This window comes from Eucalyptus grandis, chromosome 1 (assembly GCF_016545825.1).
Source record: "Eucalyptus grandis isolate ANBG69807.140 chromosome 1, ASM1654582v1, whole genome shotgun sequence".
NCBI classification, from domain to species: Eukaryota; Viridiplantae; Streptophyta; class Magnoliopsida; order Myrtales; family Myrtaceae; genus Eucalyptus; species Eucalyptus grandis.
Window position 1 is genome coordinate 1,554,980 of NC_052612.1, and position 27,081 is coordinate 1,582,060.

The window sequence follows — 27,081 nt, forward strand, 5'->3', positions numbered from 1 at the left end:
TGATCTCTTTATTTTATTGAGCTTTAAATTGTGCTGATTGTGGGTGACTTGTATTTTAGGAATTTATTCCCAAATTTATTTAATTTCAGTAATTAATTGGAAAATGACCGGACGTCGGTCTACAGCGCCAAAAATCTATTTTGAGACTACTAGAAATAGTGGGATGTTCAAAAGTGAAAATATTGTATTTTGGCTAAAGCCAATCATGTACCCACACACGAGTATTTTTATCGGATATGATAAAAATGTTGAATTGAATAGATGGTTAGGGATGTATACTTCAGCCTATGGGCAATATGTCAGCTTAGATTGCGAGCAGTATACCGATATACTATATTAGCCTACGGGCGATATGTCAGCTTAGATTGTGAGCAGTATACCTTATCAGCTTAGTTTGCTAGCTATATTATTATCAGCTTAGAGGGAGCATTATTAGTATACTATATTAACTTATGGGCTTTGATATGTTAGCTTAGATTGCGAGCAGAATACTATTTATCAGCTTAGTTTGCGAGCTATACTATCTACTTTTTCAGCTTAAAGCAAGCTGTCCACAAGGTGGTTGGACTTATTAGATAGTATTGATTTGGCCGACCGAGGGGAGGTCATGATGACATGTAATTGACTGAGTCGATTGATCGATAGTTCGATCCAATTGATTGAATTGATTGGTTGATGTGATTTGTGTATCTACAAGATAGACTGACTTGCAGGAAGGAACAGAGGCAAAGGTAAGACCTCCGACTCATGTTTGTGTTTATGCAGCCTTAGATTGTATTTTCTTCATAGTCAGGTCTTAGGGGGTAGACCTTGCTGAGACGTCGTCTCACCCCATTGTGGGATAACATTTCAGGTCCTTAGATGGCAGCTCCTGAGTTTTTTGGATAACCAAAGAAAGTGACAGAGTAGACATCTTATATTCCGATGAATCAGGGCCCCAGGGGTTGGGACTATAAGCTGGTAAGGTTCATAGTCTGGGTTGATGCGGGTCTCAATCACAAAGTGCCCCATCAATACATATCGTGATACTGCTAGGCTCAAGATGGCCAGAGAGAGGGTCTTATTCCGGAGTTTAAGATTCCTCTGTATGCTCTGGAGGTCGCTTTTGGGAAGAGCACAGCTGATCCTCCTCAAGGCTCAATCGTTGACGCATTAGACCCGACTCTTGCAGTACTAAAGTCCCCGGTGCAATCTGCTAAAGGCTCCAGTTGGAGTGTAGAGGAAGGTGAAATCGTGGCGGATGATGAAGAGGAGGACGAGGAACTGTAGCTGTTTTGAAAACCCCCCCTGTTTTGTAGACGTTATAAATAGACCAACTTGTATTATATATGACATAGTTTGCTATGTATATATAAGTGTGATTGTGGTTTGGTTTTGAAAAATTATTACCCTACTTTTCTATCCTATCGTGTTATTGTCAGGGGATTGTTTATCAGCTTCCGTATGCGTATAAAAAATGGGTTGGTGATGCGTCTTGGGACGTTGATATTAATCGGCCATGTAGGGATGGGTACACGCTCGAGGATTGGGGTGTGACAGTGAATGTTTTTGCTTGACTCGTATTGGGTTACTTTGTGCATTATTATTCCTTCTTACCCTTTTTGATGGTGCCTCTGATTTATTCATATAGTCTATGTTGTGATTCATTTCCCTAGATAGATGGGTAGGTCACACGCTCTGGGATCATATTCAACTTAAAAATATCACATGGACACTTCTTGGACAATCCACTTTAGGACTCATAATTGGATGAAATACCCACATGTGACACTTACTAACAATGAATCAGAAGTTATCTTAGAAATGGCATTAGTTAAGCGATTCCGAGGACGAAAAAGTTGGAGCGACAGACCAAATAGCTTGGGCACTAAATTGTTCATATAATGTTTTGGCATTAAAATGATCGGTTTGAAATTTTCTATAAAATATTTGAAAATAGTGGTGCATAATTTATGTATGAACAACGTCAAGGAATCTATCCAATTTTCATTACTTGAGGTTTGATTAAGTGGTTCCCAAATTTTCCCTTGCATTAATCCTCATAGTTGATCAAAGAAAGCAGTCCATTTTCCCAAGTCCTTAGCTCTATTGTTCAATCTCAAAACAGAGCAAGGACGGCGAAGATACAAATGCGAAATTACGAGAGGTGGAGAAAATTTCACTTCTCATGTTTTTAGAATAAATAGGTTTTGTGATTTTAAATGAGACTATTTGGAGATGATGCTTGTTCCACAATTTTGCTCCTTGGACCCCGAAAAAAAGAAGAAGAAAAAAAGATAATTAATGGCGAGTTACAATATTTGCTATGATTTTTTGCTTCGCTCATGTCGCCATTTGTCAATTTCTAATTTTATAAATTATAGAGCAAAAAAATTTAAATAATCAATCTAATCATAAAATTTTATAAATGACCTCTTTAGTACAAAAACTTCTTTAAAATGCCCATTTAAGTGACTCAGCAAGCCACATCAAATTTATGGGCAAATTAAAATCATCGGAGTCATTTAAATGATCGGTTTTTCAAAGTTTGCAGCACATATATAATGGTTTGAAAAATTTCATCTTTAAAATGAGCATCATATAATAGTTGGGGCATTGACGCCGTGTTTTCAGCTACGAGTTGGATGGAGACATAAAATGTTTCAAGCTTCATTGACCACATATTTTGTATACAAGAAAAGAAATACATCCTAAGTGCTATAAGTTGTAAAACTTCCCAAATGTACACTTAAATATTAAAATAGGAGAATAAACAAATACTTAAGTGTCAATGGCGAAAATTTCGGCCAAACAATTGATGTGGCTATTTTCGGTGAAATTTTTAACTAATGTGGCGAATCTTATAAAAAAATTATTCATTATGATGTTGATGTAGCTAGATAAACCCTAAACAATGTCGTTTTAGTCCAAAATTGATTTTTATATAAATATTAATTAAAATAAAATTTAAAAAACTAAATAAGAAGGGAATTAGATATGGGGCCATGAAGGACTTCGTTGCTACCACTCCACTATGCCATAAAGGGTGTGATGGTGGGGCAGAGATTGTCGGAGTTGTCGGGCCTCGCCTAGTGGTCGGCAACCTTGGCCGATTACCGGTGAGGGCTTGCTCAAATTTGCAACAAGGGGTCACGACCCTCATCCAGATCGGGTGAGGGGTCCGTGGAAGCCCTCACCCAAGGGGCCAACGGTTTGCCTTTGGTTGGGGTGAGGCGGCGGTGGCGAAACCTCCCGGCCCAAATCTAATTCCCTCTTCTTCTTTTTCTTAATTTAGTTTTTCAATTTAATTTAATTAATATTTATACTAAAATAAAATTTGGAGGTGAAACAACGTCGTTTGGGATAAAGGATGTTAGTGGACATTCTGGCAAGTCTGTAGACCGGATTAATAATGAGGCACTGTCAGTTTACGGAAAGTTTCCTTTGAGTTGGCACTTAAGTATCCAATTTTCAAAAAAAGTGACACTTAAGTGTGTCTGGCAATTTTGGCACTATGTATTTACTCGTATCAAGTTTCGCACCTAAGGTGTTTGCATCTCGTTATCTTAATTCCGAAGCGACATTTCCTTGCCGAGAAAGTAATGAAACTCTTCCAAATTGAATGTCCCTTGAGCAATTCTGATGGGAGGCCCCATCATGCAATTTGGTCATGCATGACGTCTCCGCGAACTCGACAAGTAGATTACTTTTTTTCTTGATTGGCCTATAACTTGCGTCCTTGATGCAAAGATTATGTACTCTTGGTGGGAAGACGTTCATATTCCACTCCAGTTTGGCCAGAATTTCTCACCGTTGACAAAAAGTGATCGTTTTCTCCGATTTAGCACTTAAGTGAGCCGACGAAAACTTTTGACACTAAAGTTTGCGCCATACACAACGTTTAGCACTTCTAGTGTACTTATCCCTTCAAATGTAAACACCACAGCCAAGCCTTTCTTGGGCTTCACCAGCCGTTCTGAATCCGTTCCGGTTACGAAACTCTCATGGGAGGACAAATGGGTAGTGAAAACCAACAGCTTCACATTTAATTCTTCCTTCTCATGGCTCCGGGCCACATAATCCCCAATGATCGACATGGCCAAACCCTTTGCCATTAGAGGCTGCAAGTCCACCCTCATCACCACCCCCATGACGAGCCCACCTTCTTGGCTTTTGCACTAGCTCAAGCGTAGCTTCCCCAAGTTTACATTTCTCCGGTGGCGTTGGTTGATCTGCATCAAGCCCCTAGACAGCCAGTAATGTGTAGCCTCCAAGCGGACTTCCCGATGTCCATTGAGAGTGAAATCTTTATGCAAGCTATTTTAACCGTCGACTATCTCCGATCAATATTTCAGCCCAGCTGGACAAATGAGTAAGGCACGTCCTCGCCTTTTCCACTCGACTTCATAGTCTACCTCTACTCTACCGAGATGAGTAAATCTTTCCACCGCTGCTCATCTCCTGAAGTCCACTTATCCACCTTTTTACCCATATAATTAGTGTGAGATCTAGATTTTTGAGTTCTAATTTTATTTGGATAATAGGACGCTTTTGTTGGTTGAAGTCAAGGATTGTGAAATTGAGATGCAAGTGGGGCTACATTGGTAGAGGAAAAATACCAATTGGAATGATGAGGTGTTGCATAAATTAATGGGGCCAATTTGATTTAATTCAAGAGGAATTAAGGCCCAATTGGAAGAAAACCTAGCAAATTCGTATGCCACACGTACCCCACATTTTGGCCTATCTAAAGGCTTCTAGAAGGGTAGTTTTGGGCTAGAAGTAATGGGTAGATGACAGCTCGGGAATTGCCCAGCCACGTGTGGCTGACTAAGAGAGAGAGAGAGTGAGAGAGAAAAAGAGAAACCGTTTTCTCTCTTCTTCCTTCTCTCTCCCGTCGCTGTCTCTCTTCCTCCATCTTCTTCTTTGGTTGTGTGATCCTAAATGATTTCTGGTCAAGTTTGGAAATAACATGCCCAATATTTTCCTTGCAATAATGAGGCAAAGCATTCAAGGAACAATATCCTCAAATGTGGAATAGGGAGTACTCCTCTCCTTTCAAAGCAAGTTCTTCAAGATAACTTTAAAAGAAACACATGGAATGATCCATATTTAAATTTTTTAAGCTCCTTGCTGCTTAAATGTCTCTTTGAGAAGAGCATTTAAAAAGAGCAAGAATTGAACTTTGTGGATTATCATATGCAATAAAGACATGTTTTTCATAAATAAAATCAAGGCCATGGAGGCGTTTTTCAAGCAATCCTCTCACTTTAGGTGATTTATGTCATGCATATCATGCATATACCCTTCATAAAAGTTTCCTAACATGCTTCATTGTTATTCTTGATAGGAAATGTCAATACCCAAAGAACAAAAACATGTGAAGGGTAAATTGTATCAATTTCAATTGCTCATTTTGATACCATGTCTGAGGTGATTCTCTTTTCCTTTGATTGAGAAAAAAATCAAACACTTGTAAGAGGTATGGTACTATTCTGATTAGTGGTTCTGTTAACGGTTACTGATGATTAGAACACAAGCTTGTAGGATTTTTTTGTAGGAAATTACAATGGTAGTAGGTGTTCCCATTGAAAAGCTAGCACAAATCGAGAGAGGGAAACAAATTCGTCTTATTTTGAGCCGTTCACAAGGTAATATGCTTCTTTTTGAATTTATGAAGTTCTTGTGCTTCTCATATTCTTGAGAAGAGGGGGGAGCATTGTTAAGCTGACATTCCCATTTGCTTTGTATCATCTATGTATGATAAGTTGCCGAAAGATTGTCTCCCCTCCTGGTTAACAGAACTTGTTCTTCACAGGCAGTCTTGACCGTATAATATGTCAGCTTTTGGAAGGTACAAATGCTCAAGAGGTCAGGGCAGTGGCACTAGACATGCAAGCTAGGTTGTTGTTAGATATGCTGGGTAAGTACTGAGCCTGCTTTGGTGGATCCTTCAGCATTAGTAGCTGAGCCATGGCAGGCATCTAGTGAAATGTTTTCTTATCCTGAAGCTTGGGCCGTTGAACCGGCACTTGTCCCAATTATACAGGTACTTTCACCTTCATTTTGATTTTTGCCCTTAGATCTCCTTGTTGTCACATTGAAATTTGAAATGCAGATCTTCTGGCTCTGTTTTTGTATTGGCTTGAGGCCGTTATTTTGATGGCCATCTTCATGTCCGGTTTCTAAACTGAAATTCTTTTATGGCCACTGTGATGGTGAAATTTATTTACAAAAGGTGTAGAACAGATAAGCTTTTTAAGTGAAGAAACGTAGCTTTAGCTGAAATAGTGGTTGCCGAGATATCTTTTGGCTTTCAAATGATGCTATGTAAGAAATATATCAAGATCGTCATTCGATGTGTGAAATGAATGACTATGACATTTCTTGCACAAAGTTGTCTTAAGGTTGCATTCACTGTAAAATGCCTTGCATTTGTTGTGTGCCCTGCAGCTGTCTCCTCCCCATGTTGTCGACCTTTTCTTCAATCCAGACTATGGCAATTGACTTCAGATGAAACAAAGATTGATAGTAGACATCTTTCTGACAGTCAAAGGTGTCTCGCACGCTTATGTTGATGAAGTTCTTGATCTGGCTTCACATTTTATCACTAATTTCATTCAAATCGTTCCAAACCACAAGAACATGACCACAATCAAAAGGCGTCAGCAGCGAACTCAATTCAGACATAATCAGAAAGAAAAATGCGACGCGTTGACGAATCAACACTACGTGGTTCGCAAACCTCCACCGCCCCCACTTCCACATTAACCCCCACGAAAACACGATTAAATAGCGCCGCTTGATCCGTAGAAACCACCGCCTCCGACCCAATCCGTAACGGACTATCAGATAAACAAATTTGAGGAATTCCTCTCAGCATAACCGACCCAGGCAACAGACATATTTTTGAAAATAAAAGAGAGAATGTAACGAAAATGCATCGGGGTAATCTAGTATAGCGAAGTCTCCAAATCCATTTAATCTCTCTCACACACTTGGGTTTCTACTCGACCCATCAAAAGCTGATTAGGTCTCGCAATGGTGCTTGGCCTTGATTGATGGCGCCGCGAGGATGGGTGGTCTTGACGTGACATGACTCATGTCTGTGGGGTGGTGCTCATGCGGCTCTCGGTGAATCCAAGTTAACAATTGAATCTCTCTGTGAAGCTTCATTGAGTTTGCCTGTGGCCAACAAAGCACCCAAAGTACAAGTTTCCCCCCATATCCTGGGGAATTTCTCACGCCACCATGTCAAACATATTGCTCGATCTAGTCTTTTTATTTATCATTGTGGATATATGTTATGATTGTTCTCTCTCAATGTTAGTAATTTCTTTTGGTTGGATTGTTTTTCAAAATGTTGTCTCTGGGTTGCCACATACAATTTATATTTTAACAGTGCATATAATTTAAGATTTTTTATGGTATAAATCTTTAAAAAGAATTGGGTCTTTTGAGTTGACTTGATTAACTATGGTCTTCAGAATAGTTTACAATTTTGGGAATGCGGAAGTTTATCTGTTGCTTTTTTATTCCTTGTACCTATCAGTGACGGAATTCTTAGAATTATAGTTGATTTTGAGGTCAAGGATCAAAGATCGGATAGTGAAGATCGGAGGATTTTTTAGGTCAAGAAAATATCTACATTTCATATAGATTGGGTAGGACTTGAAGATTTATGTAGCAATTGTTGTTTATATCTGTGTGTGGAACTCGAGATGTGATACGTATAACCCAATATTTGAGGTTGATGGACTATCGCAAATTCGTACGAGAACAGCACCAAGGAGGGTGATCATCAGAAGGAACTTTAACTCGAAGAGAGAGGGTGAGCCAAGCGAGTCCAACTGGGGGGAGGGTATTGAGTGTGTGAAAGCCCACAACTTAGTGATAATGGTGGCGGCGGCGATGGTTAACCAGTACCAATATGCTCAAGCATCTAGTGGTGGAGATGGCACCAAGTCTTGGGGCCAATATAGGTGGGTGACTTTGGAAGCGCTACCAATGGCCAAAGACTAAGTCTAGCATAATTGCCAAGTTCGCTCATGGCGGTGGCGGCAATAAATCACAATGACTATGAGCAAGCAGCAAGTGACGACATTGTTTTGAGTCCGACGGTAGCTCAATTTGTTCTTTTACTCTCTTTTTCATATCCTCCACGCTATAAATAAGGATTTGCTTATGGTGCCGAGAGCACAATGTTGAAAGCCGTCAATTCATTTTTATCATAATACGATACAAAGCATTTTGAGTTACAACATCTCAATGATAATTACATGAAATAATTATATTTACAATCAAATTCACATTTGACACGTTCATTAATGCATTGCGTAACACGACGCTTCACGTCTAAAATATGAATTTTCTCACATTTAATTACCCTTCTCGCCTAATTTGAACTTTGATTTAGCAAGAAGGGCATTTCATCTTCAATTGACCAGAATAAAGTCACTAACACGTACATATTCTAATCAATCTGCATTGTGGAAATGGCTTCATCTATTATCTCCTTAAGTTCCTTCGTTCTTTGCCTGGTCAATGCAATGCATTCCTGCAAGCACAGCGACATTTCCCATACATCACATCAAAACTACCATTAGGACTATGATACAATTTCTATATGAAAGGTATTGAAAGGTATACACCTCATATACATAGTTTTTCCCTTTCTTTCCCTGGGATAGAAGTAGATCCATTTTAAAAACCAAGGAAATGAAAACATTAAAATGGAAGATCAACCAGATGGGCCAAGGAACTGCCAACATCCTAAAGTCCATTAATCCTGGCAAATAACATGTGTATAATCATGTATATAAAGTAGATACAGTTGCTCATCCAATGTGCACTACATTACTTTGTACGTTTCAGGCTATTAGCTCTTGAAAACACCCGCACCCCGGATTGTCTTGTCATCCGTTGAACCACCGTTTGCAAAAGAAGCTTATCAACTTCCACGAGTTCTGGAATGTTCTACATGCCACATTGGGCTTGTCCACTAACCAACTACAAGTTAAAGAACTCAAGATCCGTCTTTTGCATAATTAAACTGACCGGAGTACAGTTAGAGCAAGAATGCAGTTGACTCTAACAGTATGAAAGCCATTAACCATTTGATCCCAATCGCATGAAATGGGGCCTCTAAGTACAATTCTCAAACAATGAATGAACAAATAAATGAAATGGGAACAAGGAGAAAATAACCTGAATAGCCGATGTATGTGCAAGAACTGGTCCACCTGGCTTATAGAGAGAGACAAGTTGACCAGATAAATTCAAAACCACAGTCATGAACGTTTCCATTATGGACTCTTCTTCGAAAGTAGGGTCGGCAAGATGTAGTTCCTGTGAAGAATGCAAGTCAGGGAAACGGAATGCTTTTCTACAAGAGCTTTCTCCTCTCTTTGTCGACAGGTTCTTTATCCAACTTTTCACCCTCAAGTTCCTCAGAGACCATCACCATTCTTCCTTCATCATTCAAAGAAACCACCGGGATATGGACTACAAGGTCCAAAACAACACAATTTTTCAAGTGATCGTCTAGGAAGTGACATGAAATCCCCAGAAGAATAGAGGAAAAGGAAACACATGGCATCGATATGAGGATGCAATCTTTGGTACCACACTCAAAGAATATCAAAAGTGAGAGCGTGAACAAGGCAAGACAGATCAGCAAAAGAAAACGAAAAAGCCTTTTGAATGTTCATCAAATCAAAAATCATTGATAGTAGCTAGATCTTCCTTAAATCATAAGTTTCAACCTGAATTATTTCACTGGAAATCCAAACATCTAGGACTATGTTCAATAGAATCACAAAACTTCTCAAATTTTCAATGAAGCCCTTTAACTTCTTAAGAGATTGCATGAGCAGTTAGTTTGTATAAGACTGGTGCTCTTATCTATCTCATTGAAGAATAGAGGATTATTCAACTGGGTCTTCCTTTATTGGTAGAAAAATGAGAAACCATGAAATGTTTAACGTCAATGGCTTTCCCGGTCAGATTCAAAATCAGGCTAAGAGCACAAAGGAAGATTTTGTCGATCACCACAGACTTTAGCAAAGGTATGTGGGATAATTACGACTCTTCCTGCCTTAGGTGATTCATATTGCTTTTCTCTGTCAGCAGCTCATAGCAAATATTTATTTGAAATGCAAATCGGTTGAGCTAAAGTCCATTCATAAACAAATCACCTTAAGAATTTATTAAGCTAGAGCTATCCGACATTCATAAGCAAGTCACACATCTTTTGCAATCATAGACAACTGCAATTTGAAGCATGACCATAAGATGTAATATATTGAAGATCCATTTTATATCAACTCACAAAAGTCATCAACCAATTGGTAGAATAGGCTCTTACAAGGAGAAAATGCAGCAACCGCTGAAAGCAAAGCAGCATCAAAAAGAGCTCCATCAGCATCAAGACAATATATATCCTGCAACACATGAAAAATAAATGTAAGCAAGAACATTTTGAGCCAACATGTATGGTATTTATTGAAGTAGTTCTCCCAGCAAAAAGTTGCCCCCAGTCACAAGGTCCAAAGATTAATGCAGCTAAAAGGAAAACCCTGCACTCTATCCTAAATTATGCATCATAACATCTGGCATGAAGTATTACCAGGTACACCATCCAAGCTGCTTTTCCTTTGATCAGGGATAGCTCCTTCAGATCAATCATCCCAGAGCTGCAATAACCAAATGATTACTGATTCCAGCATATGAATATTAACCAGCACATGACCCAAGAAGGTATTAAAACATAAAATTGTTTTAAGAAACTGCAAAATAATTGTCCGAGAATTAAATGACACAATGACCAGTGCCAAAGGAAGACAAGAAAGCGATAATCATGGACTTGAGAGAAACCTTCTGACCAATTTAGTAAGGTATGTAGTATTAACTATAACAGCATCCTTCAATGATAAGCTACTACCTTTGAACCTATGGGTTATTTTGTGACACAAATTGATCGTAAGGGAATATATGGGGATCTGGACTTGGTAGAACCTATAGGAACCATTCCAAGCGTACTTGCAAGGTATCTGCAACTAAATTGAAGCTGTGCAGAGCCAATATCTCCATGAAGTGTAGGTTACACTGAAAAAGTGAATGGTCTTTCCTCCCCCTTCCCTTCAGGAAACAAACTAGCATTTGAATTTGAATGCTTGGAAACATGCTAGGAAAGCCAGAGCAAAGAAAAATCGATGTTTTCCTGTAACCAAGAGCAAGTTTACTCTTCATATAATCTCTATCCCGAATACAAGTCTAAGTGACAGCAAACCCTCTTAACTTCTGTGGCTTTCAGTAAACTTTCCAAAGAGTTATCCCACTTTGTTTATTTGAGAGTTAGCAGCAGGCTTTACAGGGGCAAGATTGGTGCTACTCCATATAATCTGTATAGACTTATTGCTACATGATCAAGTGACTTCCTGAAATTTTGCTTCAACCAAAGAGTGACATTACTTGCCTATTTAGTAGACCCAATGGAATTTTCCATACTGAAAACAATCAAAAAGTTCAGTCAAAATAGTCACAGGCACACGGTTCAGAATTTTATGCCTCTCATATACATTAGCAAGATGCCCACAAATATACAGATGGAAATACAACAAGGTATTGTTAATAGCATATCACCCTTCCGCTGAAGCAACGGGAGAAAAATAAAAGATTCAAGAAGTCAAGCAAGCTGAAAAAAAAAAAAAAAATGGAACTTTACCAATTTCACATGCCTTAATAAAGAGTCAAAAAGTTGCTTCGATATCACTGGTGCTACCTCAGTAGGCCTACCTGGCCTCACGACTGGAGAGCATATAGGGGGCATATGAAGCTCAACTGCTGAAAATAATACAAAGTCACATGCCAGCGTCAAAGAAACCCTAGAAAAAAGAAAAGTGATTGTTGGCTGCTTACCTATACTGCCATCTTCAGGCGAATCGACAGGAGGAGTCATGACTTCCATTTTTATAGCAGCCAACATTGTCTGTGGATCTTTACCAAAAAAAACATTGTCTGTGGAAAATATGATTCCGTATGTTTTAATTAAATGTACTCATAAAAGAGCAAACCCTATAAACTTCACAAGAATAACGATTTATGTCCACCTTAAATGATTCAAACGTGTGCAAAAGGTAAACATCAAAACAAATAAAAAGGAAGAGATAGAAACTATATGTTGGTTCAGCTATGAGTACATAAATATGCGATTACTTTGAACATGCTGAACTGCAGGAGTACGTCAGCATATGCATCACATCTACACGAGACTGAAAAGGGGAAAAACTCACGGTAGAACCAATCTTTGCCAGTGCAGACCCATCAGAGGATGCAACAGCCCCTGTATTATCAATGCTAAGCAATCATAGCAGGCATACAACCTGCGGGGGCTAGATGAAGGAAGGGAAAACAAATCACCAGATAAACAAAAAGCTAAACAAACTGACCAAGGGACACAATAGTATCTCGCCGATTCAGAGAGATGCCGCTCGTAGTAGCGAAGAGGGAAGAGGCGTCTGAAAGCATTGACCTCCATCTCGGACGACCAATCTCCAACAGCATTCGGCGTCCCCATTTCTATGGCTATCTACAGATGGTGATTTCCGGCAAGGAGAACCGAGATTAAAACTGCAAATTAAAAAGAGCCCATTAAGGTTAACCCCATATATGTCCCAACTCTTTACAAAAATTTGAATTTTACTGATAAAACACTAAAATTTGTCCCAACCCACGAGCAAGGTGAGAGCAACCATCTGGTTTTCTAAAAAAGGAACGGTTTTTTTTCCTCTGGGCAGCATTTATTCAAGCACACTAGACATATACAGGTGAAAAGTTTCGACGAAGGACTCAGAAGATAATAAGGCGATCTCTCAGCATCGCATACGGTTCAAAAGCAAAAAAACAAACAGGTGGAGATCGCGCATGAGTAAAAGAGTAAAGATGGAGTCTTTCGGAACAAGCACCAATCTCCGAAGTAACCCGGCTGTTACTGTGAAGATGAAAAGAATGAACTGAAAGCTGAAGAATAAGCAAGAAGCTTTTGAATCTCTCTATTTCAATGTATTTATAGTACAAAGCTGTACATCTCAGAACATCAATGAATAAACTGCTCTGTTCTATCTCTCAGTATCTTCATAGTACAGGCTATTCAACACAGCTTTCATCAATGGCGTGCTCTGTTTTCTCTCTCTCTTATGAACTCAGCGAAGCTGCTAAGAAGACTCCTCGAAGAAGAAGAAGAAAGGAAAACTGAACTTAAAACAGAAAAGAAGAAAACTGTTTCTAATCTGTTTTATCCTAAACTGAATAACAGCACACGTGTAAATTGAGGTCTTCATCACCGACTCACTTCATGACATTGGCTTTCCCAGTCAAATAGTCTCCCCTGACTTGTGTGCTTTGCTTTGTGCTATACTTCCTCTGATCTTTACAATAGCTGCAGACCTTTCACTTTCATTATCTTCCTTTGTTGAAGTTGTGACAGCAGAGTAGTCACTCTGCATTGGCTGAGTTGTTCTTATTTCCTTAACTGTTAAGCTCGAAGCCCAGCTCCGATGCTGGTAGCCACAGAGAGAGACGTTAGGTTTAAGAGCAAGAGCGAGGTCGGCTCAAACAGGGTAAAGAGGCCTGCAGAACAAGACGACGGCGAGGCAAAATCGACTGCTAAATTCTCTCTCTCCCCCTTTTTAATTTTAGTGGAAGCCGCAAATAATGCTGAGATTTTACAAAATATATTCGTCAAATTAATTTTTTTTTTTTCTGACCAAAAAACAAGTGAGTGCTTTCGCATCATACACACATGGATCAAAATGCTGGCGTGATTTTTCATAGTTTAGTTTAAGGAAAAATTTCAAATAATGATATGAAATATTCTTATTTTCTCAAATAAGAGTTCAGTGGACATTGTTTCAAATAAATGCCCGAAGTTATCAAATCATTTCAATAAAAACCTGAAGTAAAACTTGTTTTAAATAAAAGTCCGAAGTAAGCATATTAGTCTCAAAAAAGACGTTTAACCTCTATGATTGAAGGGCATTTTCATCTTTTATCTCTCAATTTTTTTTTCTTTTCTTTTTTCTTTTTCCATCTTCCCTTCGCTAGCCATGGTGAAGGGAAGTTGAACCTAGGTGAGGGCTAGGGTTGCCAGCATCGGTATTGGGCGAGGGCAGCCCTTGCCAACGTTGGACGAGGGTCGCCCTAGCCCAACTTAGGCAACACCCTTGCCAAGTCAGGCAAGGGTTGCCCTAGTCCAACACAAGCAATAGTCACCCTCATCGGATTTAGCGAGGGCTACTCTTGCTTGACGTTGGTGAGGGCGACCTTCGCCGAGCACCAATGACCATGTCCGAAGAAGGGAAGATGAAAAAGGAAAAGAAAAAAAAAAAGAAAAAATGAATGAAAATTTTAAAAAATTAAAAAAATAAGTTACAATTTTTTAACCAAAATACCCCATCTCCGATGGCTAAAAAAGTTAGCCTCAGTCAAAGACCCTTATTTGAGACAATTTGACCACTCCATGCGCTTATATGAAATAATTTGGCCACTTCAAGGTTTTTTTTAAACAATATCCACTTTAAACGATTATTTAAGAAAACTAGAGCACTTCATGCCTTTTTTGAAATTTTCCTTTAATTTAATTATGGTTGTGTAAAGGAAAGGGTGGAAAAATTACAATAATTAAAAAAAAAAAATCTAGAGAGAGAAAAAGTGAGTGTGAAACAAAGAGAGCGAGGGAGAGAGGGTTGTCCAAGCACCGGCGAGGGCCGACAACCCTCACCGACTAAGGTGAACCAACAATGTCATCACCAATTGAGTTGAACTTTCTTTTTTTTTTTGGCTAAAGAAAGAAAGAAGGGCAAATACCACAAAAAGCCCCAAATTAGGTCAATTGTGACATAAATACTCTAAATTTTTTTTGTCAAGAAAAAGAAACTTGAACCTATATTATTTATTTTAGTTCTATCCAAAGTATATTTATGACGTTAGAATAAGTTTGGAGTTTGTTATGTTATAAAAAACTTGAGGTATTTATGTCACAATTGCCAAATTTAAGATTTTTTTTCTATGATTTTAACCTAAAAAAGAATTGTACCCAATTAACTATGGTCTTTGGAATAGTTTGAAATTTTGGGAACGTGGAAGTTCATTTCCTTGTACCCACAAGCAACGGAATACTTAGAATTAGAGTTGATTTTGAGGTCAAAGATGGAAAAGTGGAGAGTGTAGATAAGAGGATTTTAAGGTGATTTGAAAATTAGGTCAAGAGAATATCTGCATCTCTTGTAGATTGGGAGGGACTTGAAGATCTATGTGGCCATTCTTGTTGGAGTTCTTTCTTGATTTATGCAGCTCGCATTTCTTGAAGATCTGTGCGCAAAGTCCCTTTGGGCAAGGGTTGTTGAGGGGTCCAGGCGAGCTAATGTAACCGCCGTTGGCAGTCATACCATTGCCTATACTCTTTTTTCTTTGTTTACATATGTGTGAACACACGGGTATTTTTATGTTCAATGATGGAGGTATGCTATCTGAACAATGGATATCCATCCATGAGCACCTATTACTACTAAGCCATGGACTTGAACTAGGAGATCAAAAGATAGGCCCCGGATCTCGTATGATGGAACTCACGATTATGGACCTGAATGAACCCATTAGCATGAAACTTTTTTTTTTATCTCTCATTTTGGAAGAAATAAAGGTATTTACATGCTTAAAACTCAAAATACTACCTGCTTTGGTTGAGGAAATGATGCAATTGTATTTCCTCAAAATTCTTCAAATTTTTGTTTACCAAACAGGATCTTAAGAACATGTAAAGCTCAAAGGCTTTGAAAAAGGTAATTTTTGAATCCACCCTTGTTGTCAAATGACACGTGGCAACTAAGTGCTCATGTTTTTCCCTCTCTTTTTTTAAAGAAATAATTTTAATTTTATTAATTTTTAATTTATTCTAATTCAAATTTAACTTGTATTTAAGGAAATTATCTCTTATCAGCCAAAAATTGGGTAGTGTTGATGGAACTCCCTACCTACACAAATTTGAGAGCCATGAAAAGATCAGATAAGACAATTGCCAATTGATTAGTTGTTTCGACACATTTATTTTATCCATTTAATTTGACCATTAGAATCGCAATCAATCGCATGCGTTTGGGAAGTCTTTTGGAAAAAATCTTTAGTAAAATGCAAAGACCTTTGAGTTAAAGGTATTTTTCAAAATGTAAAGTGTGTTTGGTAAATTATACTTTGAAAGCCCATTTGAAGTACCTTTGAGCAAAATGGTGTTTGGGAAAATTACATTTACAAAGGGCTTTGGTGATAAAAAATTATCAAAAGAAAAAAAGAAGAGACCTAAGAAAGGCAAGTGGTCGCCGACGCCCACGAAGACCACCGGCGAGGGTCGCCGATGTCGTGACCACCAAGACCACCGGGAGGGTCGCCGACGTCGGGCAACCACTCGAAGACCATTGGCGAGGGTCACCGGACGCCGGCGACCCGCCGCGACGCGGGCGGGGCGGCGAGGTCCCCGTGACTCGCGGCCCCAAATCTAGGTCGTGGCGGGGTCACACGACCCGCCGTCCCCGGATTTGGGTCGCGCGTGGTCACGCGACCTCGCCGCCCTCGGATATGGGTCGCGGCAAGGTCGGTGACCCAAACCTCGCCGTGACCCAGACAAGGCGGCTGTTGCACCACTCCCCAGCGATGGTTGCCTGGGCCACCACGACCATGCCGAGTAGTCGGCGGCCGCTCATAGCTTCAAGGAACATGTCGTCGGCCTTCAACGGAGAAGAAGATGAACAATACCATGACGGGGGCAAAATCGAAAAATTAAGAAAGTAATGGCGAGATAGTTTTGGAAGAAAAAAAAAAAGAATAGTATCAGATTGTATGCCGAAGAAGCCCTGGCACCCCCTTCACTCCGCCTTGGGCTTTCAGCCTCGAGAAGACCAACTTTGGCTTAATGGAAATTTTAAAGTTGTTTCCAAACATTTAGCTTTAGCCCAAGTATCTTTAGAAGCTCAAAGTTCTTTGCAAAGTTGATTTCAAACGTACTCTAAATGGGGATCACACTCGGTCGAGGGATATGGACTTTTCCAAAAGGTGGAGACTTTTAGAGAGTCGCGAATCATTTCAGTTTGGAATTTACCAAAGCTGTTTCAATGTACCTATCAGTTGATAGGAACTTTGAGTTTCAAAGTTCCTATCAACTGATAGGTAAAACCTGTTTCAAAGTTCCTGTCAACTGATAGGTACACTCAAACAGGTTTGGTAAATTTCAAACTGAAATGATTCGCGACTCCCTAAAAGTCCCCACCTTTTGGAAAACAGAGCGTCCTATAAATGCACCCTCCGCTAGTCGATATTGTCTGTCCTTTCTGTTCTACACACGAAAGGAAAGACTAGAGAGAGAGAGAGACGGTAGATCTCGGGAGGCTCTGCGCAAACGAGGACGCTCGCTCGTGCTGCTTCTACCCTCGTCTGCACTCATTGACGTCGCAGCCCCAGCCCGTGAGCGACAACGACGGCACTGCCCCCCACTCCCGACGCTTGCTGCTCGTCGCCGCCGCCGCCGCCTTCGTTCTCCCGACGAGCTGCTTTGCTGTCCAAGCCGCGACGACCACCTCCGACGGCACTGCCCTTTCCTCCCGCCGAACCTATCTGATGTCATTCCTCTCTCTCCCAAAAAATAAAATTAAATAAATAAATCCTCCCTCAAATTTGGGATTCTGAAGCTGAGAGCCTGTTTTGTGCTAGGTTGCACGGACACGTTATATGGCCTTCCGTGTCGTGTCCGACACGTGTCGGACACGTCGACACGCTCGGACACGGTCGGACACGCGGTCAACGCGTGTCGGAACGCGGTCAACTTTTCTCGACACGCGTGTCCGGAAGACTGATGAAGGGTGGAGGCGAGGGAGCAGAGGCCGCGAGCGCCGGCGAGATGAAGCCACGATCGGACCACCGCGACGGCGAGAGACGGCTAGAAAAGGAGCCGAACAGAGAGAAAGAAGAGAGAAGGCAAACTCCCGCCGGCGAGACGAAGCCACGAACGGACCACCACGATGGCGAGAGACGGCCAAAGAGGGCGAGGGCTGCCATTGTTGCGATGGATCGGCGACGAGAGGAAGAGGAGAGGAGGGAAGGGGGTCGTGCGGCGAGCAGCAAGGAGGATAGGAAAAAGGGGGCTCGGCGGCTCACTAGGGTTTTCATAAAGAAATCCAAAAGAAATAAGAAAGGAGTTCTACCGTCTAATGGCGTGGGGGAGGGGGTTGAAGTGACAGCTCACCTGTCACTGTCAAGTGGTGGGGAAGGGAAAAAGGTAAAATAAACTTGGGGTGGAGGGAAAAGACGAACGAAAGAAGGGGTGGGTTTTGAGGATTATTTTTTAACTGAAAAATTAAATAAATGAAATTAAAAATAATTTCGAAAAAGAAAGTATTGAATTTTGAATAATGATAAATTTTAGTTATTGTAGAAAATTATGGATTTATTTAAATAAATTGATTCTAATTTCTTATTAATTATTAGTTGCATCGATAACCTTTATTAAAATTAAAAAAATATTTTGCATTAATTATGAATATATCTTTCGAATTTCAAATGAATTGATTTGTTAATATTATTAGTGTAAATTTATTATAAGCTTTTTTAATTAATTAATTATTTATAAATTTGAATTAAATTAATTAAAAATAAAAATATTTATTTAATATACAACGTGTCGAATTCTCTATTTTTTTAAATGACGTGTCGACGTGTCGTGTCGTGTCGGACACTCGTGTCGTGTCGCGTGTCGGTGCTACCTAGGTTTTGTGCTGCATTTCTTCTCTAGTCCTTGATTTCTTTTGTTCTCTTTTTTTCGCTGGGCCCTGCCCGCGGGAGGCCGTCGTGTCCATCGCCGAACCTAACGGGCTGTCCCAAGCCGCTGCCGTTGCATCATGATGTCGAGCCTGTTTTCGTTCGCTCGGCGTCCTCATGGCTTCGTCTTGCATCGCTACCCCCGGCCGAAAGTCACTACCGAGACGAGATGAGACGAGCCGCGTCACAAATCGTCGGCCGAATCACCGCCGGGTGCACCTCGCCGAACCACCACCGTGGCCATCCTTTGCCAGGGAGCACCGTGCCGGTCATCCGTCTAGCCGATTCCGATGAAGTCCATCCTGTGAATTTAGGTAAAATCTCCTCCGAATTTGTTTGTGTTTTTGCATGTGATTGTTCACTCTGAGCAGAAATCCCCTTCGCCAAATCTATTTGCACACACCTTCAGCTGCTGGATGATCCTTTTTCTTCTTTTTCGGTGTCTGTGTAACATTCAGTATGTTCCCGAGTATCTCCGTCTTCATTGGAATATCGGTCATCTTTGTGTGCTCTACCGTGGAAGCATTCAAAAAGCCTCAGCTCACCACACCAAGTTACCAACCTTTTTTTCTCTTATGGGGAGAGAGAGAGAGGTCTGGAAGTAATACGCTTCCCAGATATGGCACACTCAAAGGCCAGAGCATCAGAAGTTCAGTACGATGTGTTCTTGAGTTTTAGTGGAGCGGATACTCGTTTTGACTTCACGGACTTCCTCCATCAAGGCTTGAATAATGCCAGAATCTTCGTATTCAGGGACGAAGATGCAATTGAGGTGGGTGATAAGATTGATGAGACAATTCTACAAGCTATCGACAACTCCAAAATCTACATACCCATCATCTCTCATACTTATCCTGACCGTGAATGGTGTCTCATCGAGCTTGAACACATGATGTACAATGTGTTTAGGTCAAATGGCAAAAAAAGGATTTTCCCCATCTTTTATAAAGTGGAACCTGGGCATGTTAAACATCGGACTCCACGCCCCAAAAATCTTTCCTCCGAAGTCAAACTTAGGGTGTTCAAAGAGGCTCTTGCAAAAGTTGGTCAAATCAAGGGATGGAAGGTCGAGGAGGGACAAAGGTAAAACTACCTTTAAGATGCCTGCCTAATTCTTCCTTTTTTGGTTTTTGTTTTAGAATATAAAACATTGCCCTATAAAATCATTTATTTTCTTTGTTCTTTTTTAAATGGAAAATTTCGATAACTGGTAATTTTGCTAGGCTTAGCTATAAATGCCAAAATTTTGCTGAAATTTTGCATGGGCACCATGTGGTAGCCAGTTGGTAATTTCAGCCATCGTGTAGACCACTACCAAATAGAAAAAGGCATCTGGTGAATTGAATTCTACTAAATTAGCCTATACTGATTATTCAGTATATTTAGATATTGTTTGTAACCACGTGTGATGTGTGGGTATGAATTAAATCTAGTCAACTAATGAAGGCGCTTTTGTGTATGGTAGCCAATCAAAAATTGTCGATTTGGTCGTTCGAAAGGTTTTGGAGGAGCTAGGCAGAAAAGATGAGTCACGGACTGAGCATCCCATTGAGCTTGATGACTTGACACAGTCACTTGAAGACTCTTATGATTGTGCAGTGATGGTACCATATCTTCTTCTTCGTCAGTATGCAATTGACGCATGTAAATGCACGGATTTGAAATTTGATTTGTTCTAACCTCGGCTTGATGCTATAATTTGGTGAAACTACACAAATTGCTAGAAGTTAAAGGTTATTCCGAAATTTACGCGGACAAAAATATATTTTCTGATCAATTAGTGTTCCTTCAACACGTTCTTTTTAATTGGAAATGTTGTTGATCAATTAGTGTTCCTTCAACACGTTCTTTTTAATTGGAAATGTTGTTTCCTATAAATTAAATGAGTACACAAATACAAGTCTCATGAACTGTAATTTTTAAATTTATTTCTTTCTGTATAATTCATTGTTAGACGTTGTGTGATGTGAGGAGTGTTTTTTTTTCCTCTTTTTTTTTTATTTTTTTATTTTATACTATTTGCAATAATCGCCCTTTTGAACGTTCACATTGTTGTGTACTAGCCTGCAGATTTTGAAAATGGTTTAGCCTATCCCCTACCTTCTCTAGTCTTTCGTCTGCATGACCATCAAATGTTACCTAAAATCTTGTTGTCCTAAAGCATTAGGACAGGAGGCTATTCTCCAAAGATCGATTAGCAAAAGCATGGCTTTGTTAAAGCTCGACAGGTTCTCCAACCCCATTCTGCCTCCCGTTTTCTGCCTTTGCTAGTTCCTCCCATCTTCTCCAGCGTACTCAATTTCCATTTTAGAATTTTTCCCACAAAAAAAAGAAAAAAGATCTGATTTTTCGCTCGATTGCCCTTCAAACAGAGACTGGAGTATTAAATATTGACATGGCATGGGTTGGCAGTGCACGTGCTACTGTTTTAATAAGTACTTTTTTCCCAGCTTTCAACAGTCTCTTTTCCTTTCCTCCCCTTGCCCCCCTTCAAGTTTCGAAAATTCTTCCATACAATGAATCGCAAAAGACAGATCTCATTTTTTGGGACAGTGTATGAAATTTTAGTTATTGTACCACCTTGACGACAGTTTTTGGTTGTCAGCAGGATAAACATTGCAAGATACAAAGTAATCTTTAGGAGCCACACGTGTCTTGATGTGGATCATTAAATGAAGTGCATAGATGTGGTAGTTTATATGTGCCAATAGGAATTAGTCAAGCTAAATGTTAGCACTATACTATTCAAAGAAAATTTTCTTTTCTTTTCTTTTTTTTTATAAAAATAATTCTATTGACCCCAATTTTCGAGTAACTGTAGGAGTATAAACAATATGTTCCACAAGAAACCTAATCTGTTCTTGATTAGATGATTAGTGAGAAAAGATTAGCATTATCTTAGTTGTGCAGTGCTTAAAACTTATGTGAAACAATGCCGTCCAAGTGCAGCGGTATGCCGGAAGAGAGAGTCTAAGCAGAGGAAGTATAGGGAGAGGGACGAGTCTAAGCAGTAATAGTACAGAGAGGAGATGGAGTAATCTAAGCATAAATAGGATGGAGGGCATGGACATGGAGGAGGCTAGGGTGAGTACAGGGAGGAGTGGAATCAAAGGGAGTCTAAGCATAAATGGGATGGAGGATATGTACATGGAGGAGGGCAGTGGGAGTACAGGGGGAGAAGGGGAAGCAGCAGAAGCGGAGGGAGCAGTGGAAGCAGCAGAAGGACTAGCAGCAGCTGAAGAGGGAGGAGCGGGAGCAGTGGAAGCAGCAGGGAATAGCAGCAGGGAAGAGGAAGCGGGGGAAGCAGTGAGAGGAAGTTTTCAAGATATTTGTTTGGGGACGTTCTTGGTGTGCCTTCTTTATGCATTGTGTTTTAGCCTTTCTCTGCTTAAAAACAAGGAAACAAGTCGATAAACGGATGGGTTATGGATGCTTCTTTCGTTTTTTGATCAGCATGGGATGCTAAATGGCGCCGGTCAAACTTGTAAGGAGAGTTTCCATAGATTTGATAAGTATCTCAACTTCTGTAATTCAATCATCTCGAGAATTCTGATCCCTGTGCTTGTGGTCGGGCATATGGTATGAAAATATTTGATCTCAAAGAGTGGAAGAAGAGAAACATCATGGGAATACATCACCGATAGCAGGAAATGAACAAGGATAGGACATTGTGGATAGTCGGCGTCTTACCCCTTGGATTGGTCACTTTCTACAATCTGACTAAATAGTTCAATCAGAGGTGGCATCTGTTTAGACTCAGCTATGATCCAGCACTCAACCGGACAGAAATGGACAATGCAGCAGTCATTTACAATGGAAACTGTAAACCATGGTTGGAGTTGGCAGTCTCCAACTATTTTGTAAATCTACGATCAGTCTTGAGTGTATGCATAATAAACCAATCAAAGAGAAGGAACTTTGCCATGCAATTACATTTCAATTTGACGTTCCTGAGAATTGCCGACACAGTCTTGTAGGTTAGAGAACTGTCCTCCAATGGAAGATGGCATGAAGTGTTAGTCCACTTTAACAAAGCGAAGTGAGCAGGAATTGAAATCACTGAGCCTTCCATGATTAATTCTGTTGTCATAGCGTCGTCAAAGCGTCTTTCAAAGGTATCCAATAAACAAGGGAAGTCCATCCATGCTTGTGTGCTCAAGCAGGGTCTCGACAACATTCTCTTCCATCAGCAATTCTGTCATGGATTCGTACATGAAGTGCAGGGACTTGGAATCCGCATTGGGCGCCTTCCGGTCAATGCAAAGCAGGGACTCCGTGTCGCAGAATGTGCTCACTCGTAGGTTTCTTCATCAGGGAAATTTGGAATGAAGGTTGTCATGATTTCGGTGAGCCCAAGTTGATGGATTCGAACCCAATGTTTCCCCTTTGGTACTGGTTCTCCAGGCGCATATGTGGATGTTGATATGGAGTGAGCAGATGGACTTTCATATGCTCTTGAAGTTCATCAATGAGTGGAGTGGACACATTGATCTCGATTCAATCTTAGGAATGCAGAGACATTATGCAAATGTGCAGGGATAGTTTGTTCAAAACAGAGATGAGCATGAAAAGGCACAAGGTTTCAGGATGTACCCGGACAAGATATGATGAATTATGATCACCTGACTTAATGTGAAAAACATCAGATCAGCATTTAAATTAGGGGGAAAATCTCTCCTTCCTCCGCCAATGAGGTGTGTTGAGGCCGTCAAATTTATCACTAAAGGATGTATCATTAAGCCCAATTAAGTATTGGAGATAACACGTTCCATTTTCTTTTCTCACGGGGGGATAATTGAGGCAAGTCCTGATGAATGAAGACATGAAGCAAAATGAAATTGATTCAACACAAGAAGGGTGTATCGTTCCTAAATTAGTCCAATTCAAGTTTGAAATGCAAGTAACATGTCCCATCTCTTGTAGGACAAGGTGCACATCAACCGCGGGAACGACGCCTTCTACCAAGTTGGCATGCTAAGGCCATCCATTTTGTTGTAAAGGATGTATATCGTTCCTAAAATGATTTCTAGTCAAGTGTGGAAATAACATGCCCAGTCTTCTAAATGTCTCTTTGAGATGAGCATTTGAAAAGAGCAAGAATTGAACTTTGTGGATTATCGTATGCAGTAAAGAAATGTTTTTCATAAATAAAATCAAGGCCATAGAGACATTTTTCAAGCAATCCTGTCACTTTAGGTGATTTATGTCATGCATATCATGCATATATCCTTCATAATATTTTCCTAACGTGTGTCGCCTTCATTCTTGATAGGAAATGTCATACCCGAAGAACAAAAACACGTGAAGGGTAAATTGTATTGATTCCAATTGCTGATTTTGATACTGTTTCTGATGTGATTCTCTTTTCCTTTGATTTGGATTACATCAAACACTTGTAAGAGGTGTGGTACTATTCTGATTGGTGGTTCTATTAACGGTTACTGATGATTATAACACAAGCTTGTAGGATTTTTTAGTAGGAACTGACAATGATAGTAGATGTTCCAATTAAAAAAGCTAGCACAAATCGAGAAAGGGAAACAAATTACTCGTACTTTGAGCTGTTCGCAGTGATTTGCTTCTTTCTGGATCATAACTATGAGGAGAAGAGAGAGCAGAGGAAGGGGGGTGTTGCATTGCTAACTTGACAGTACCATGCATGATGAGTTGCCGAGAGATTGTCTCCCCTCTGGTTAACAGAACTTGTTCTTCACATGCAGAGTCTTGACCGTATAAATATGTCGTCGGCTTTTGGAAGGTACAAATGCTCAATACTAGACATGCAAGCTAGGTTGCTGTTAGACACGCTGGGGAAGAGTATTGAGTCTGCTTTGCATTAGTAGCTGAGCCATGGCAGGCATCCAGTGAAATGTTTCCTGGAATTGATCCTTGTAGGAGATATGCGAAGATCAATTTGTTGGAGATATGCGAGATATGCGAAGATCAATTTGGGATCATAATTGATCTATAGTATTGTTTCAAAAATCAATATGGAATTAGATTTTGTTTTATTTGATTTCATGTATTGGGTCTTATTTCTTCTTTAGTTATATATCGATTGTATTATATTAATAGGAGCGTATTCTTGTAAAGGACAATTCATTCAATACAGAATACAGATTTCTCCCAAGTCTCTCCCTTTTCTTTCATTTTGTAACAATCCTGAAGCTCTTGCCGTTGAACTGGCACTTGTCCCAACTATACAGGTACTTTCACCTTCATTTTGATTTTTGCTCTTAGATCTCCTCGTTGTGACATGGAAGTTTGAAATGCAGATCTTCTGGCTGTGTTTTTGCCATGGCTTGAGGCCGTTATTTTGATGACCATCTTCATGTCTGGTTTCTAAACTGAAATTCCTTTATGGGCACTGTGATGGTGAAAGTTATTTACAAAAGATGTAGGACAAATAAGCTTTTTAAGTAAAGAAACGTAGCTTTTGCTGAAAAAGTGGTTGCCCAGATATCTTTTGGCTTTCAAATGATGCTATGTGAGAAATATATCAAGATTGTCATTCGATTCGTGAAGGTACAAAATAATCTTTAGGAGCCACACATGTCAGTGATGTGGACCGTTATATGAAGTACATAGATGTGGTAGTTTGTATGTGCCAATAGGAATTACTCAAGCTAAATGTTAGCTCTATACTATTCAAAGAAGATTTTCTTTTCGTTTTTTTTTTTTTTTATAGAATAATTCTATTGACTCTAATTTTCGAGTAACTGTAGGAGTATAAACAATATGTTCCACAAGAAACCTAATCTGTCCTTAATTATATGATTAGTGAGGAAAGATTAGCATTATCTTAATTGTGCAGTGCTTAAAACTTATGTGAAATTTCAACGTGGTCCAAGTGCAGCGGTTTGCTGGGAGAGGGAGTCTAAGCAGAGGAAGTATAGGGAGAGGGACGAGTCTAAGCAGTACTAGTACAAAGAGGAGGAGGAGTCTAAGCATAAAGAGGATGGAGGGCATGTACATGGAGGTGGGTAGTGTGAGTACAGGGAGGAGTGGAAGCAGCAGAAGCGGAGGGAGCATTGGACGCAGTCGAAGGACTAGCAGCAGCAGAAGAGGGAGGAGCGGGGACAGTGGAAGCAGCAGGAGTAGCAGTGGGGAAGAGGAAGCGGGGAAGCAGTGAGAGGAAGTTTTCAAGACATTTGTTTGGGGGCATTCTTTGTGTGCCTTTTTCATGCATTGTGTTTTAACCTTTCTCTGCTTAATAACAAGGAAAAAAGTCAATAAACAGATGGGTTATGGACACTTCTTTCGTTTTTTGATCAGCATGGGATGGTAAACGGTGCAGTTCAAACTTTTAAGGAGAGTTTTTATAGATCTGAGAAGTATCTCAACTTCTGTAATTCAATCATCTCTGAGAATTCTGATCCCGGTGCTTGTGGTCGGGCATATGGTATGAAAATGTTTGACCTCCAAGAGTGGAAGAAGAGAAACATCACGGGAATATATCACCGATAGCAGGAAATGCATGAGGATAGGACATTGTGGATACTCGGCATCTTACCCCCTGGATTGGTCACTTTCTACAATCTGACTTATTAGTTCGATCGGAGGTGGCTAGTGTTGAGACTCAGCTATAATCCAGCACTTAACCAGACAGAGATGGAGGATGCAGCAGTCATTCATTACAATGGAAACTGTAAACCATGGTTGGATTTGGCAGTCTCCAACTATGTTGTAAATCTACGATCAGTCTCGAAGGGAACAATGCAGCTGTGTGTGCATAATAAATCAATCGAAGAGGAGGAACTTTGCAATGCCATTACATTTCAACCCAAAGTTCGGGAGAATTGCCGACACAGTCTCGCGGGTTAGAGAACAGTCCTCCAATGGAAGATGGCAACAAGTGTTAGTCCACTTTAATGAAGCGAAGTGAGCAGGAATTGAATTCACTGAGCCTTGCATGATTAATTCCATTGCCAAAGCATCGTCAAAGCGTCTTCAAAGCCATCCAATAAACAAGGGAAGTCCATCCATGCTTGTGTGCTCAAGCAGGGTCTCGGCACATTCTCTTCCATCGGCAATTCCATCATGGATTCGTACATGAAGTGCAGGGACTTGGAATCCGCATTGGGCACCTTCCGGTCCATGCGAAGCAGGAACTCCGTGTCGTGGAATGTGCTCACTCATTGATTTCTTCATCAGGGAAATTTGGGATGAAGGTTATGATTTCGGTGAGCCCGAGTTGATGGATTCGAACCCACTGTCTCCACTTTGGTACTGGTTCTCCAG

General features: G+C 40.2%; 1 protein-coding gene, 1 long non-coding RNA gene and 1 pseudogene across 5 annotated transcripts; 2 read left to right on the forward strand and 1 right to left on the reverse strand.

The window, feature by feature from the left end:
* The first annotated feature begins 4,939 nt into the window (after positions 1 to 4,939).
* On the forward strand, positions 4,940 to 6,142 carry LOC104430832. 2 transcript variants are annotated; one of them, XR_005549880.1, is made up of 2 exons: positions 4,940 to 5,630; positions 5,798 to 6,142. It is a non-coding gene; the product is annotated as an uncharacterized LOC104430832 (long non-coding RNA). The 2 variants fall into 2 exon arrangements; XR_005549879.1 differs by having other exon boundaries at positions 5,802 to 6,142.
* Positions 6,143 to 8,452: 2,310 nt separating this feature from the next.
* Positions 8,453 to 27,081, reverse strand: part of LOC120293153 — a 40,747-nt pseudogene continuing 22,118 nt past the window's right edge.
* LOC104450905 (disease resistance protein RPP4-like) lies at positions 17,372 to 24,970 on the forward strand. Of its 3 annotated transcripts, none has more exons than XR_005550848.1 (6): positions 17,372 to 17,724; positions 18,790 to 19,154; positions 19,299 to 19,923; positions 20,306 to 20,444; positions 21,790 to 24,148; positions 24,561 to 24,970. XR_005550848.1 is itself a non-coding variant. In XM_039311975.1 (6 exons), exons 3-6 carry the CDS (start codon positions 19,572 to 19,574, stop codon positions 22,252 to 22,254), a joined length of 819 nt encoding a protein of 272 aa, XP_039167909.1. In that variant the 5' UTR covers positions 17,372 to 17,724; positions 18,790 to 19,154; positions 19,299 to 19,571; the 3' UTR covers positions 22,255 to 24,323. The 3 variants fall into 3 exon arrangements, 2 of the variants coding, with proteins under 2 accessions (XP_039167909.1, XP_039167904.1); XM_039311975.1 differs by lacking the exon at positions 24,561 to 24,970 and having other exon boundaries at positions 19,299 to 19,612; positions 19,750 to 19,923; positions 21,790 to 24,323; XM_039311970.1 differs by lacking the exon at positions 24,561 to 24,970 and having other exon boundaries at positions 21,790 to 24,323.

Coding starts and splice junctions, on each gene's coding strand:
- LOC104450905 (XM_039311970.1), top strand. CDS start 19,010: ATGAGACGAGCCGCGTCACAAATCGTCGGCCGAATCACCGCCGGGTGC. Junction 19,924..20,305: donor AAGGTCGAGGAGGGACAAAG/GTAAAACTACCT, acceptor TGTGTATGGTAG/CCAATCAAAAATTGTCGATT. Junction 20,445..21,789: donor CTTATGATTGTGCAGTGATG/GTACCATATCTT, acceptor GTCCAAGTGCAG/CGGTATGCCGGAAGAGAGAG.